Source organism: Vitis vinifera, chromosome 5 (assembly GCF_030704535.1).
Source record: "Vitis vinifera cultivar Pinot Noir 40024 chromosome 5, ASM3070453v1".
NCBI classification, from domain to species: domain Eukaryota; kingdom Viridiplantae; phylum Streptophyta; class Magnoliopsida; order Vitales; family Vitaceae; genus Vitis; species Vitis vinifera.
In genome coordinates this window covers 14,100,723-14,116,580 of record NC_081809.1, presented here as the reverse complement: position 1 = coordinate 14,116,580, position 15,858 = coordinate 14,100,723, and the positions used below count along the sequence as shown (strand labels likewise).

At 30.1% G+C, this 15,858-nt stretch overlaps 1 protein-coding gene across 8 annotated transcripts; it reads right to left on the bottom strand.

The window, feature by feature from the left end:
* Positions 1–455: 455 nt before the first annotated feature.
* On the bottom strand, positions 456–9,627 carry LOC104878067 (uncharacterized). 8 transcript variants are annotated; one of them, XR_009465699.1, is made up of 12 exons: positions 9,025–9,627; positions 8,764–8,869; positions 7,732–7,766; positions 7,143–7,259; positions 6,923–7,047; positions 4,192–4,260; positions 3,571–3,636; positions 2,964–2,999; positions 2,802–2,842; positions 2,232–2,608; positions 1,959–2,155; positions 456–907 (listed from the first exon to the last, which is right to left on the bottom strand). XR_009465699.1 is itself a non-coding variant. In XM_019217998.2 (8 exons), exons 4-8 carry the CDS (start codon positions 3,611–3,613, stop codon positions 486–488), a joined length of 480 nt encoding a protein of 159 aa, XP_019073543.2. In that variant the 5' UTR covers positions 3,614–3,636; positions 4,192–4,260; positions 6,923–7,047; positions 7,143–8,711; the 3' UTR covers positions 456–485. The 8 variants fall into 8 exon arrangements, 1 of the variants encoding a protein (XP_019073543.2); XR_009465697.1 differs by having other exon boundaries at positions 456–711; positions 801–907; positions 7,143–7,766; positions 9,025–9,621; XR_009465698.1 differs by having other exon boundaries at positions 7,143–7,418; positions 9,025–9,621.
* Between the last annotated feature and the right edge of the window lie 6,231 nt (positions 9,628–15,858).

Genomic DNA, 15,858 nt, shown 5'->3' with positions numbered 1-15,858 from the left:
AGGTGATGACAACTTTTTAAAATCACCACAGAGTATAGGTTTTAAAAGCAATCCAATGTGAGGCTACCCAATCAAGGATCAGTACATTATCAACAAATCGTAAGTAACTTGAGATGGAGAATCCACCTTTGGAAGAACGCTCAGATTGGGCCTAGGACTCTCCCCAAGATTTAATTTACAAGATGGTGAGACTAGAGAAACCTTTGATTAATGAACATACATGATCAAACACGTCTTACTCTTCGAGACAGAAAAGCTCTTTCCAAGAGAGATCAAATAATAGATCTATTTGCATAAGAAGAAAAAAAGATTAAAATCCTAAAAAAAAAAATGGTTAAAATATACAAAATAACTAATGTCAATATCTTTACTTAGAAAAATGACTAATGAGAATAAAATAGATATTTGAACCTAACTTGGAAAGTGAATAAATTTTCAAGAAGACACAAGGAATAGATCAAGCAACTATAGAATCAAAGTGCATATCAAATCAAGTGAAGCAAAGGACTAATGCACATACCTTCAACAATATCAGTTTTTGAAAATTCTTCTGCACTGCTCTTAGCTACCATAAAACATTCCAAACTACCAACTTTCTGTTGATGTATGTGGCCATTTCTTGCGGTAACCTCTTCTTCCATTTGTTCCATATGGAATTTGTCAAGCTTCTCAAACTCCTCAATGCGAGACTTGAGTTCCAATTGCAAACTCCTTACACTGGTTTTCGTTAGTGTGAAAAAAATACACCAATTAATAAAAAAATAAACTGCAAATGAGGTAATGCAAGAACAACTTAATACCTTGCTAGGTTATTAATGAAGTATGTCTCCAATATGGGTAAATAAGAGACTAGTCCAAGCGTAGGTGCCATGACATTATATCTTATAATGAAGTCATGCATTAAAACCTGACATGATAATAAGTTGCCATATTAGCACATGATAGATGAAAATAGAATTAAAACAATAGTATAAACAATACATGTGACTCCACCAAACCTATTGCAAACCTTTTCATTTATAATACCCAACAAGCTATAAATATGAAATAACTTGAAAATAATGTCTGATGCTAGGTTTTGATTTGTCTTCTTCCAAGGGCATGTGCTAAAAATCCTTTTAATCAAATATTTCATTTTGGTAATATATATCCCAAAAAACCTGTTTACTGGAAGAGGAAGGCTTCTTGATTCAACTAGTTGCTGCACATAATACATCTTTTGGTGCAGAGTTTATGCTTCTTACCTCTGATTGTCCAAGAAATTTTTCCTCCAACGTTTGAGTGTCTAGTGATAATGTATTCTTATGTTTTCCAGATGATTATTTTTTATTTAGGTCATGGCCAGTTTGAGTCTATCGGCTACTTATAATTATATTCAAGTTGCCACAAATTCTTCCTACTTCCTGCAATAGTTGGGAAACATACTTATTTATTATCCTTCTCACATGGTCACACCAAAGCTTGTGTCATAGATTTACATTACCTTGTTCACTTGATGTTCTCTGTCCAAAGTAGCATTTCCAAAAAATAAGGCCCAAAATTGTGAAAATGAAAACCAATACTGAAACTAGAACTGCAATGAGTATCTTCTTTTTGCCATTAGAAAGAGGCTTGAAATATATCAAAAATAAAAACAACAGTGTTAGCTTGAATGCTATGCTTAGCACACAATTCCATTCAATTGATGTTTTCTATAATAAGATTTCTTTAGCATTGCAGAAATCAGGGAGTAAATTGGTTAGAAAAATAAAATAAAATAGAGGAATTGAGCTGGTTTTCATGAAGTTGTTAAATAACTGTCTGAGGTTACAAAACTATTGATCTCATAATTTAACAGAATAACTTTATAGTTATTTGTCATAGCAGAACAAGTTGGGCAACAAAAAGGCACATCCAACTTAACTATGAAAGAGAAAGACTACGATATTTCACTAGGAATGAATAAGGCCTAAACTCACCAGATTCCACAGAAATAGCTGATATGAGAGGACCATAAGTTCCTCTGCTTTGTATAGCTGTTGTCCCCTTGCCAACCCAATGAAAGCGGACCTCTAAAGTTTTATTCTTCACAACTGCTTTAAATTCTTTTACAAACTACCTTTTCAACCCCTTGTGCTGCTTGTACAATATCAAAATCCTCCGATTCCAACTTTCCCTACAATTAACTAATTAAATCAACTAACCTTCTATAACAAACCAAGCACCAATCTAATTTTTCCTATTATGAGTACCTGAATATAAACATTAAAAATCTGTCTGCCAAGGCTATGAAAGGATTTATTGCCTCTAATAATTATCTCTACAAAGTGAATTTTTACTGTATAGTTCCCATCTGCTAAGCAGCGCCCATAGTAAGTAAAAGATAGAGGAGAAAGTCGTGCTCTGGTGTACAACCCAGAGTGGTTCATTCCAAGTACGGATACATTTTGTGCTATGTAATCATTTATGGTTCTGTTATGATCCCAGAAGTGTCCAGTGCTACTAAATCCCCAATAATCAATCATAGGATGAAATTTTGCTGCACCTCCTTCATATTGATCCCCTTCATAAACAACATTTCCAACAGTAGATTTCTCTCCACCACAATTTATATGCAATGAATAACGATCTTAAGAAAACAGAAAAGTTATAGACGGTGATCAATTATATTAAACATAAATAAATATATAAATATATAAATAAATAAAACTAAATTTTATGTCCTTGATGAGATGATATAATTTCATTTCAATACCAAAGATAAGTCCCAATCATCTAGGATAAAATAACTGAGAAATTCACCTCACATTTTATGTACTCACTTTTTTGACAAGGATAGTTTTCCAGGCACCCACCAAGTTCTCTGAATTAATGTAGCATTGGTCTAAAAAAGAAAGAAAAGAAAAGAAAAGAATCAATGTTGTGCAAGATAAAACATATACAAATTGCTTCCCTTCACACAAATTATAAAGTAAAAAGCTTACAAGTTCCCCTCCTCAGAAAAGCTTCTGAACAAGTTCCTAATGAAACAAAAAAGAAGATAATTTAATGTAGACAGTGAATGAAAGAAAAACTGTGCCTAAAGCTTGACAAGGTTTAGTTTACTAAGAAATAGTTCTTGCAAGCTATCTCGACAAGAAGGTAGTGCAGATTGCTCAGAGAAGTTACTGTAAGAAAGATCTATTTCACTGCAAAAACATAAATGACTCTTTAAACACAATATAACTCCATGAAAGCTAATATACAAAACACTATGAAAGAATTGTATAAGTTATAAGTGCTAAAGAAGATTGTATGCGGAATTTAATCTAATTTGCAACTAATAGCTAACAAGTAGTTAGGAGCTTTTCTAATGAGAACATTTCTTTGACCCATTGCAGATAGAGGGATGCAAATAGCAAGAATAGAATCAGCAATCAAACTCCATAGAGGTCAAAGATGAATGTGTTCGTACAGGGGAGTTCATGTGTATGCATGTGTACAACCTTACCATTGTATGGTTCAGTAGATAAAAAAAAAGGTAATAGATAACAAAAGATGGACATCAAATCTCAAGCAAAATTAACTCAAGATGCTGGATGAAAAACATACGTGCGGCTCTACCTTCCCTTGATTCCATCTGGAATATTTCCATTAAGTCGGTTGCCTGTCAGACACCTAATCGGCACGCAAAAATGGTTTATTGTTAGAGCTTTCCAACGTAACAAAACATGGGGAGCACAAAATAATAATGAATGTGGATGTAGAAAGACCTATTAAAGAAAATGAATGTAGATGTAGAAAGAACTATTAAATAATAATGCACTGACAGGGAATTAAACCTAGTTATGAACCATGGCAGGGTACTATTTTACCACTAGACCACTAATGCAACTTTTGTTATTATCTCAAGATGTTCTGCAGGAGAAGATGGAGAAAAAATTGAAATTTTCACAAGGGTAATCCCCATAGGTATTGAAAGCCCTTGCCCCAAGTGATGCAGTCTCTTAATGCACCAGACTTGTGGCCACATCCATAACCCATATAGCTGGGGGCAAGTGAGTATACCTGCTCTACTCATAACAGGCAAATGTATGACCCCAGAACAATTATAAGAATGAACTAATAGTGTATAGTTTTAACCCCTCTATCAATTTTTATGATAGACACAACATAGATAGGGAAGACTTCTATGCATTACAATTACACATGTCCTAAGTTTCTGTTTCTTACATGACCTCCACGTTTGTTAGGCCATCAAGATTTGGAATCTCTCCGTTCAACTTGTTGAAGCTGAGATCTCTGTGAGAAAACAACAGTACAAACGTCATAATAAAACAACAAATTAGAAGTTCAGTCAAATGACAGCTTAATTGAATTTGGTGGCAATATAAATCTCAAGAGATAAAAGGTCATTAGTTTGAAGATAGAGGGGTAAAGAAAAGAGGCATAACTCATTGATAGACAGAGAATTACTGACCCCTAGATCAGCCATTTATCCCCATTCTTAATAATAATAAAGTCAGGGTGTGTATATTATCATTTGAGGGCCAATTTAATCTCACAAAAGTATTTTGGCACAGAAAAACCACCCAACAAATTCAATAAGAGGGGGGGATGAATTACAAGAGGAAAGGATCCCTTCACAAAAGGGACAGAGAAAAAAGAGCTTCCAACTAAGGAGTCAAAAGATAAAAATATAGTTTAGACCCAAAGGAGCTGGTAATTTCCATCAACATACAGTCTCCCAATATAGCTTTGGCCCATATTGTAAAATATTTGTCTTTCCTACTTTTTCTACCTTCATATGTAAAAATAAAAATGTAGAAAAAAAAAAAAAGGCACAATATGCCTTAATGATTAAAGGTCATGGGTAAAGGGAAGGAACAAGAAGAGCAAGCCCCTTACATGGTAGCCCACAATACAAGTTCTTATTGTAGAAAGCTAATGATACTTGACATAATCCACTACTCCAACCATTTAGGGACAAGAAATTTGCCATAAAAGAAAAAGAAAGAGGAAAAGAAATGCATGGTAGAGTTACAAAAATCTCAATTCTTTCATCTCTACTATATATGTGGGGATTGGTCCTGAGATATTACAACCCCTCAACATCCTGCAACATAAACTAAGTCCATGTAAGTACTAGTGCTAGAGAGTGTGAATTACTTTGCTTTAGAGCATTTTTTTAATCATAAATACCACTTAAAACCTGTACATTCTTTTCATGCTTCTTAGGGGTGGAAAAGTGGAACCCTCTCCATTTAAGTCACTAATTCTTCTGCATAGAATCCCATGAAGAAAAAAAATGGCAAAATGCTACTCTTGTCAGTAATATACTGCATTTACACAACTCTCTTAGATTAATTTTTTCAGAAAGTGGAAGAAAGATGATTAATTCCAAATCATTGTATTAGCTTTTACCAGTGTCTTGATGCAACAGTATGGCCATTGTTACTCTAATGAGTGAAGGAAAACATCCACCAAGGAAAATGAATTCCTTTATAAAATTTGAGTTTCTTCTGTACTCATCGTGCCTTTCAACTGGGATTGATATGAATTAAGTAAAAAAGAAAAATCAAACACCCTTGGTTGTTGGAAAAAAATATTAATCTTTATAAGAAGAAAGACATTTATATTTTGATCAATAATATAATTAAATCCCACCCTTCCATATGCTCTACATCCATTCTATTAGAATGTGGTATTTGCAGAATAATTCCTTTGCCTTTCCCAGCAAAGAAAATCAACTAGAGAAGACAGAATCATAGATTCAGCTGTAGTGCATCAACTGAATGTGGCTCATGACAACCCAAAAGATTGGTTTTGAATCCATGGATACAGGTCCCTTTTAATACCTTTGCAGCACCAGTGCTGCTGGGAATAATGTTGAAGGAGGCAGCTCTGCCACCTCTCCAATCCTAATGGTTTTCTAAATCCATGGCAGTTGTGGTACGTGTTTAGCTGGAACCAGAAAGATTCAGTCATAGAACCATCCCTACAATTAATTTTTTTTTTTTTTTTTTTTATTATTATTATTATTATTTTTGTGTAACTAATCAAAAGGGAAAGCAGAAACTTTATTGGCATGCAGAGTAACATGATAGAGCCAATTAGAGAAGCTCTAATTTTTTATTGGACTGAGGAAGTGTTAGAATCCAGGTTTATTGTCCTGATTTTTTTCCAGGTGACTTAGGTCAAGCATGCTTCAAGTATGAAGATAGGTGGGCAACTATCTCAGCAAGATCATGGACAGAATGACCTTCAGCCTTGTTCTCAAACAGAGAAAGGAAAAAAAACAGAAAATTAAGACAATCCCAATAATGATGTATTAGTTAAATTACAGTTCTGTAAGATTAGGTACAACTTATAGATTTCCTTTTGTATATTTATACCCAAAGTTAAAAAGTAAATAACCTACATTTCATGATAACAACAAAAATAAAAATAGAAGTATCTATTTTAAAAAAACAAAAAGAAATTGAGCAGAGTGTATCAATATGTTACTAGTGCCTTATTTTTCTAGTACATGATGAAGCATGTATAACCTGCAGCCAATTTTCTGAAAGCAACCTGCAGCCTTATTTTCTACCACTTTCTATACAATATATTTAGCTAGAGATCAAGAATCAAATGTCAGTTGTATTATAGCCTCGAATTATGTGGGTTAGGCTTTTTTTAACAATGGAAAATCATGATTTTCGGAGGCATGTTTCTACCAGTGATAGACCAATGTTGAGCTAAAATGACCACTGAACTTAAAAATAGTTTTTTTTTTCTTGCATTGCGCTATCCTCCTTTTGCTTCGGTTAGTTGGGTATTCATTTAGAGTGGACAACCAGGCAATTGCCTCCATTGAGACTTCCTACAACTCCAAAAGTATTTCCAACTTCTTCCTTAGTAAGCTATTAGTAGAAATGGCAGATATAAATAGATTGAGAGAGAGAGAGAGAGCATCACATACCCGGCCCTAGAACTCAGTTTACTAAACTGCTCCAAGATAGACAAGAGGCATGTGTGTCTTAAGGAAATAGCATGGAAGGCTTCTGAAAGCTCATGCATTCTTGAAACATTTTCCAGTGATATATCCTTGAAAATAAAAATAAAAGAGTCACCAGGTGTCCACAATCTGATTCAAAGCAGTAAAGGAATTCATATCCAAAAAATCGAGCTCCTTAACTCACATGGGCAATGGTACACTCACAGGGACACTTTATCCCTGCAAGAGATACTGATCAGTAGCTATGAGGAGATCTTGTGCAATATCCAATATAATTTCTACAGATCCAGTGTATAAAAATCTGTACAAAAATAGAATGTCAGTAAATAAGAAAAGCTCAAGTCAATTTGGAGATGGAGCAGTGATGCAGACAAGATTTAATTTCCATCTGAGTTGTCCAAGGCCTAATCTGGTTCTTGGTGTTAAACCTCATTCAGATAGATCAGGAATCATTGTCCTTCTGCAAGATAAAGCTAGAAGTAGAAGGTCTTCAAGTTTTCAAAGATGATAAATTGTTTAGGATGTTGACTAGATAGAATTGAAAAGGAGAATAATGGAATCAAGGTGTAATTTTTTCTTCTCTCTAATGCAATAAGACAACAATAGACAATGCTAAACAAGTTAAAATCTTATTTATTCAAAGCAAGTCTTCAAGGGGCATATTGTTTCAAAAGAAAAAGAAAAAATTTAATGACATTAATCAGAAATCTTCCAGAGTCAAAAGCCCCCAAATGATGTGACAATCATATTCAAGTGTATTGATATTTACCCACCTCACCAACATTGCTCATGGCAAAGAAAAGTGTCCCTGCAACAAGGAGTGTATCACCAATTAGAGGTTTCAAACCTTCTAAGAGACAAATACAAGTTTGTGTGATAGTTGATACTGTACTAATAAATAATAATGTAAAATTTTCAGTAATGAATTAGAAAATGCCTCAATGACAAAACAAAGCTCTAGTTCTAGAATTTTCAGGTGGATTAAGTCATACTCTATTTTGCTGAATTTCATGATAGTTATGCACTAATTCTTGGAAGATAAAGGTTTTTGGCACCATAAAAATATGTCGCACATAACAGTCTATGCATGATTTAGACCTTTAAGTTCAAAAGAGAGAAGAGATCATGGTGATACTGTTTTTGTCCAAAGCCTAGATTCAGAAACTTCCATTTTCAAGGTTATCTTTCACTAAAAATTGCTACTTATCTGTTTCTGTTCATTTATTCATGAAAAAAATCATTATAATAATTGAATTGATGAATGGTAGGATGAGAAGGGAGAGGATTTTTACCTTAGCTTTGATAGGGTTTTCTATCATGGATTTGAGCAAGTTGATGTCTATGAATTTCTAGCCCAGCCTTTTTTTTTTTTTTTTTGATAGGTAAAAAAAGTTCATGGTAAATCAAAATACCAAAGAACATGATGAAACTTCAAAAATTCAAAACCTAGAACTTTCTTACAGGTAGTTTTATTTGACTTAAAAGATTAAAAAACTATCTGTTTTTTTAATTACAATTTCTGCACAACTAAACAGCACATTAACAAACGAATGGACTAAAAAAAACAGATCTACAATAACCATGAAAGAATCATCATCAAAAACTAATTCCCCAAAACAAAGAATCAGACCCGTGGAGAGAATAAATTAAAAATTAAAAATTAAAAACCAAAAAAGAACAAATCATAAAAAATAAAAACAAAAGGACTCGGATCCAATTTTCTAAGAACCCTATTATTATTCTTGGTTTAAAACAAAACCTACGAATTTCATCACAATCATCAAGAACCCGGATTCATAACTCACCTGTAGGGGGGCAAAAGTCTACCGATCCCGGCGAGCAAACTCCCAAGAACCTGATGCGAGTCCCTCTATCTTGCAGCTAACCTAAAGACTCAGACCTCTCGTGCTTCTTCCGTGAGAGAATAAATTCAAAATTAAAAACCAAAAAGGAACAAATCATAAAAAACAAAAGGGCTCGGAGACCAAATTTTCCAAGAACCCGACTATTTTTCTTGGTATAAAGCAAAACCGACATCATCAAGAACCCGGTGGGATTCAACTCACCTGTAGGACGGCGCAAGTCTGCCGATTCCGGCGAGCAAACTCCCAAGAACCCTGATGCGAGTCCTCTATCTTGCAGCAAACTTAAAGACTCCGACCTCTCGTGCTTCCTCTCCTCTCCTTGAAGAAGTCCTTCCGATCCCAAGGCAGTGGTTTTGACAGCATGAAAAACCAGTCAATCGCAAGGGCAGCCCCGCCCCTAGCTTAATCAGCCAACCACACAACCCTGACCCAAATCTAAGGTTTCCAAAATCCCACAACCACAAAACCACTACGCAATAAGTTGATTCCCCGAGCTTCCACACCGAGATCGAACCAAATCACACCGTGCCCTAGCCTCTAGGCCAATAAAACTCAAAAGTCCTCTGCCTTTCACTTCCCCTTCTTTCCGCCGCGCCCTAGATTCCACTTCGGGGGGACGCCACCATAGATGAGACACAAAAGCCTCGTCTTCCTACCTCCAGTTTCTTTCACTTTCTAAGCTAGCAGGGGAAAAAATTTGTTTGGAACGAGAAGGTGAGATCGTGACGACAATAAGGTGCATAAAAGAGAAGAGGAGAAGAAAAAGAGGTGAAAGAGAGGAAAGTCTCGAGACTAAAGAATGAGTATGGTATATCTATATCAGATCATCGGCTTCACTCAACCAGAATTTATATAATATTTTCATGTCCCAATAATTAATTTCATTTGTCCTAGTTTATTTATTTTCAAAGTCTATTTAGCCATGTTTTTTTAAACTTTAACACAAGGTAATTTTTAATTTAAAGATCGTTCTAAATTAGTAAGAAAACAATAATTCGAATAAAAGTATTTTCTTAAAAATATTTTATTTTTATGAAAAACAGTTTTATGAAAATCAGAAAAAATGATTCTAATAATGTTTTTGATAATATGTTATATAAGTATAAAAACACTTTTAATATTAATAAATTACCAAAAATGATATATAATTTTAGTTACAAAAAGAAAATAGTATGATAAACAAAAAACTTTTCAAAAGAATATATATATTGTTAAAAAAAACTAAAAATAAATTTTTTATTTAAATAAAATTTTGATATAAGTATAAAAACACTTTTAATATTAATAAATTACCAAAAATGATATATAATTTTAGTTACAAAAAGAAAATAATATGATAAACAAAAAACTTTTCAAAAGAATATATATATATATATATATATATATATATATATATATATATATATATATATTGTTAAAAAAAACTAAAAATAAATTTTTTATTTAAATAAAATTTTGAAAAAAGTTTACAAAAGGAATTGGATTAATAAATAAATATTAATTATGATATAACAAATTATTTGATTAAATATTAGTTTAAAATTAATAATTTTTTATCACTATAATAAAATTTTTAAAAATATTTTTAAAAAACATCTAAATCACTAAAAAAAGAACATTTAATAAAAGATAATTTTGAAAATAAAATAATATATGATTACCTATTAATTTCTCAAAAAAAAAAAACTTTTCTAATTAAAATTAATAATTTTTTATCATTATAATAAAATTTTAAAAAATATTTACAAAAAAACATCTAAATCAATAAATAAAAAATAAGCATTGAATAAAAGATAATTTTCAAATAAAACAATACATGATTGCCCAAAACCCACACAATAGAACTCCAACTTATGGTAGATTGAGTACATATCGTCTTCCACTTTGAATGGCTTCATGTATTCTTGTGGTTTGCCATATCCCATTCTACGATGAACTCCTCCTTCTACTTTGGCTTCTCATGGACCAATCATCGAACACCTGGTGGATGCAAACACAGTGGGAACTGACAACACTTGGTGTATTGCCGATTTCAACTCTTGAAAATCAAATGATCTTCCTCCATAGACCAAGGATTTGAATACTGATATTATGAGCGGAAAAACTGACCTATTACAACATGCATAAATGGGACCGTTGTTCTTCTCAATTGAAATTGTTGTTCCCATTATGCTTCCCTCAACCTCAACACAAAGGTCGTAAATAGGCTTAACCACACGGTTCAGATATGCATTCTCATTCGGAATTGACGGCAACATAGGGCGACCTATGTTTTCATCAATGTTAATTCTCAAGAACTCGAGTAGATAGAGGCTAGGGTAGAATACTTTGCAATCCAAATTGGGCATAGAATCTTGAATCCAAACGATTCGATTTTTGGCTGAACAGAGGGTCTTCCTACTATGCAGTCTTGAATAGAGAGCGATGGATGAAGAGAATGAAGGAGAGATGTATGAGTAAAAGGGAAAGGAAGGTATCGGGAATCACTTAGGGGCATTTTTGGAATATTTCAAAAATTTTGAAGTGTTTTTTTTAAAAACAAAAACACCTGTCAAGTGATTCTCTAAAAATCACTTTTAAGTGTTTTTCCGGATTTTCAAAAGTGTTTTTAAAAATTTTCCAAACACCTTATTTTCATCCCAAAAACACTTAAAAGTGTTTTTAAAGGTAGAAACACTTTTGAACATCACTGCCAAACAGGCTCTAAATTTTTTTAAAATAAAAGTATTTGACAAGATGTTTTAAAAAATAGTTTTTTAAACAAAAAAACTCATTTATAAATTTAATTTTTAATAATATAAAATCAAATTCAAGTTAAGTCATGTTAACAAAATAAAAATTAAATCTACAATTATCTATAAATTAAAGATAAATCAATTTTTTTTAATTATAAAACAATTGTTTTATTCTAGTGATATAAAGATTACTAAAAGATAAAAATAATTTTAATATTCAACCACGATTTCTCATGCTTGTTTTTAAAAACCGTTTTTAAGTTAAAAAATAAAATAAAAAATTTATAAAAATAAGGGTATTTGGCAAGTTATTTTTATAAAACGATTTTAAAAATAGAAAAACAAAAAGACTTGTTTGGATAAATATTTAAAAAAAATATATATATATATATATTTTCATTTTGTAAAAATAAATTATATTAAATTTATATAATATTAATAAATTAAATTTAATTGAAGTCTTATTGAAAATGAAAATAATTTTGTAATTATAAATAAATTAAAAAAATAGATTGTTTTTAGTAAAATACAAATACTAATATTATAATAAAACCATAAATAATATTTTTAGTAGAAAATATACTATTTTATTATATATTAGAAACATAAGGATATTAACATCTTTGTATTTTTTATTTTTTTTGTTAAAATGAATAATACTAATTGTCAATAGTATTTTATTTAAAATGAATAATGAATAAAGTTTTACTTTTTTAACATATAAATGAGCAAGTTTTTTATTACATATGCGCACATTTAATATTCAATTTTGAACATAATATTCTACAATGTTTTGATTTAATCTACAATTAATTGGGCCAATATTTTTATTACAAATCATTCTTAAAATTAAATGATTTATTAAATAATTAAAATTATTAATCATGTCTTACTTAATTTATAACCTATTTACCTAGTGAGAAAATTTTCAAAAGAATAGTTGTGTGTATAGGTTAAATAGTAAAGTTATGACTCATGATATATATGTTTTTTTTTCAATGATTAGATTTATTTTTTGAGTTGCAAATTATTTCAAAAAAAAAATTAAACTCATTAATAAATTCAATAAAAAGTACCATTTGATTTGAAGTTCATTTTTCTAGTTAAAAAAAAAATTATAAAACAATAATTATGTGCATAAAATAAATAATAGAGTCATTATAAACCAATTTTTATTCATAAATTTATGGTTTTAATAAGTTTATTATTTGAGTTTTAAATTATTTTAAAAAATTATTAGAGTTGTTAATGTATTACATATGCGCACATTTAATATTCAATTTTGAATATAATATTCTACAATGTTTTGATTTAATCTACAATTAATTGGGCCAATATTTTTATTACAAATCATTCTTAAAATTAAATGATTTATTAAATAATTAAAATTATTAATCATGTCTTACTTAATTTATAACCTATTTACCTAGTGAGAAAATTTTCAAAAGAATAGTTGTGTGTATAGGTTAAATAGTAAAGTTATGACTCATGATATATATGTTTTTTTTTCAATGATTAGATTTATTTTTTGAGTTGCAAATTATTTCAAAAAAAAATTTAAACTCATTAAAAAATTCAATAAAAAGTACCATTTGATTTGAAGTTCATTTTTCTAGTTAAAAAAAAATTATAAAACAATAATTATGTGCATAAAATAAATAATAGAGTCATTATAAACCAATTTTTATTCATAAATTTATGGTTTTAATAAGTTTATTATTTGAGTTTTAAATTATTTTAAAAAATTATTAGAGTTGTTAATGAATCCAATATATGAAGTCTTATTTAATTTGAAGTTCATCTACCTATTGAAAAAAAAAATCATAAAATAATAATTTTATATAGAAGAGAAACAATAAAGTTGTTTTAAACCAATTTTTATTTATAAATTTCTGATATTAATGAGTTTATTATTTAAGTTTTAAATTATTTTTAAAAATTAATAGACTTGTTAACAAATCTAACATATTAAGTCTTATTTAATTTGAAGTTAATTTACCTAACAAAAAAAAAATTGAAAAATAATGATTCTATGTAGAAGAAATAATAGAATGTGTGTTTTTCTATTAGTTTTAAAAATCGATGAAAACAACTTTTACTTGTTATTTAAAATTTATTCTCTATTTCACTTTGATTTTAAAAATTAGAATCAGAGAACAATAATTAAATGGTATTATGAATTTTTAAAAACTATTTTATGTTTCTAAAAAACAAAAAGTTGTTTTTAAAAACTCCGCTAAACAGGCTCTAATTTTTAAAAAATGTTTTTAAACTAAAGAACAAGAAAGAGTTTTATGATGTTTTATTAAAACCTAACTCATACTTTTAAAATAAATTTTGGTCTATAGCTTATTAATATTATTGAGTTCCTTCTTAATATTAATTAAATTGGTTTTTGAGTTTTAAATTATTTTTAAAAATTAATAAATTTTATGTATCAAGTATAATTTGATTTGAAATTTATTTGTGTAATGAAAAATTTTAAAGAAATTAAAAAAAATAGAAAAATACATGTAATATAAAGGAAAATCATATTTTAAAATTTTTTATATCAGTATTATATCATAAAAAGAGAAAAGGAATGGGATCATATTCAATTTTATTTCTTTTTATTATTTTTCTAAAATTTTATGTGTTTTACTACTGTTTTTAAAAACTGGTGAAAACAATTTTTACTTGTTCTCTAAAAACTATTCTTTATTTCACTTTGTTTTTAAAAATCGTTTCCTAAGAACAACGGTCAAACAGTGTTCGGAATTTTTAAAAACGGTTTTTTGTTTTTTTGATAAAGATTGTATGATATGTAATAAGACAAACATTGATATAGAATAAAAAACATTAGAAGATAGTTTCACTATACACAAGATACTATAGATCCACAGGTATAGAGATACAACATTACTATTACTTCCAATACATAAGTACTTCATCATAGTGGGAGGTTTATACTCTATATATTATGATGAAGCAATGAGTGTGTTGGTGCTCATAACTCGACAAGGAGCTATGAATGATAGTTAGAATCGTTGTAATTTTAATGTAGTCTGGGTTCTTGTAGAAGCACCCGAAGGGATAAAACCCATAAGTGGAAGTTGGTCTACAAAAGGAACAAAGGAGTAGATGGAAAGGTTGAGATTTAAGTGGTTAGGTTGTAGCTAAAGTTTATAGTTTGAAACATCATTTTGAATATAGGAAACCTTTTCACCAGTAGTTATAATCAAATCCATTAGAGTACTCATATCCATTGTGGTGTATCTCATTTATGAGATATTGCAATAAGATGTCAAGATAGTGTTCTTAAACTTTTATCTTTATATTAACATCTATATGATGTAACCATATATTTTCATAACAAATGGTCTTGTGTGTACAAGAAGGTGAAGGGAAGTGTGGTAGTGCTCTAAGATCTTGTAGGTAGATAACAATCTACTCATTGAGAATGATGTAGAGATATTTTCATCAACCAAGATAAGTTTTTCTACTCAATTCTACAAGGGACACCATCTAAGTTTATCTATCTAAGTTTATTGTTTGTTCCTTTGGTTATTCATCATTGGGACACCATCCTAAGTTCTAAGTTTATTCTTTGTTTCTTTGGACTTTTATCATTGGGATGCTATCATAGGCTACATCTAAGTTAATTATTTGTTCATTTGGTTTCTAATTATTGAGACATCATCCTAGGTTCAATCTAATGTTATTCTTTATTTCTTTAGACTCTTATCATTGTGGTACTATCCTACGTTGTATCTAACTTAATTCAATTTTCCTTTGGACTCTTATCTAAATTTATTCTATGTTCCATTGGCTTCTCATTATTGGGACACCATCATAGGTGTAATCTAAGTTCATTATTCATTCCTTTGGATCCTTATCATTAGGACGTTATCCTGGGTCCTATCTAAGTTTGTTATTTGTTCCTTTGGTTTCCTATCAATGGGATATCGTTGTAGGTTCAATCTAAATTTATTCTTTGTTCCTTTGGACTCTTATCTTTGGGACATCATCCTAGGTTCTATCTAAGCTTATTATTTGTCCCTTCGGTTTCTAATCATTAGGACACCATCCTAGCCGCAATTTGAGTTTATTCTTTGATCCTTAGGACTCTTATCATTAGGATGTCATCTTAGGTTCTAGTTAAGTTTATTATTTGTTCCTTTTTTTTTTTTCTAATCATTGGGATACCATCCAAGGTTCAATATAAGTTTATTATTTGTTCCTTTGAACTCTTATCATTGGGACGCCACCCAAGGTTCTATCTAAATTTATTATTTGTTCCTTTGGTTTCTTATCATTGGAA

Excerpts from the sequence above, each read along its gene's own strand:
- LOC104878067 (XM_019217998.2), bottom strand. The coding sequence starts at position 3,613 with ATGGAAATATTCCAGATGGAATCAAGGGAAGGTAGAGCCGCAC. Across the intron at positions 3,000-3,570 it reads AAGGGAAGGTAGAGCCGCAC|GAACTTGTTCAGAAGCTTTT; the intron begins GTATGTTTTTCA and ends TTGTTTCATTAG. Across the intron at positions 718-800 it reads TTCATTAATAACCTAGCAAG|TGTAAGGAGTTTGCAATTGG; the intron begins GTATTAAGTTGT and ends AACGAAAACCAG.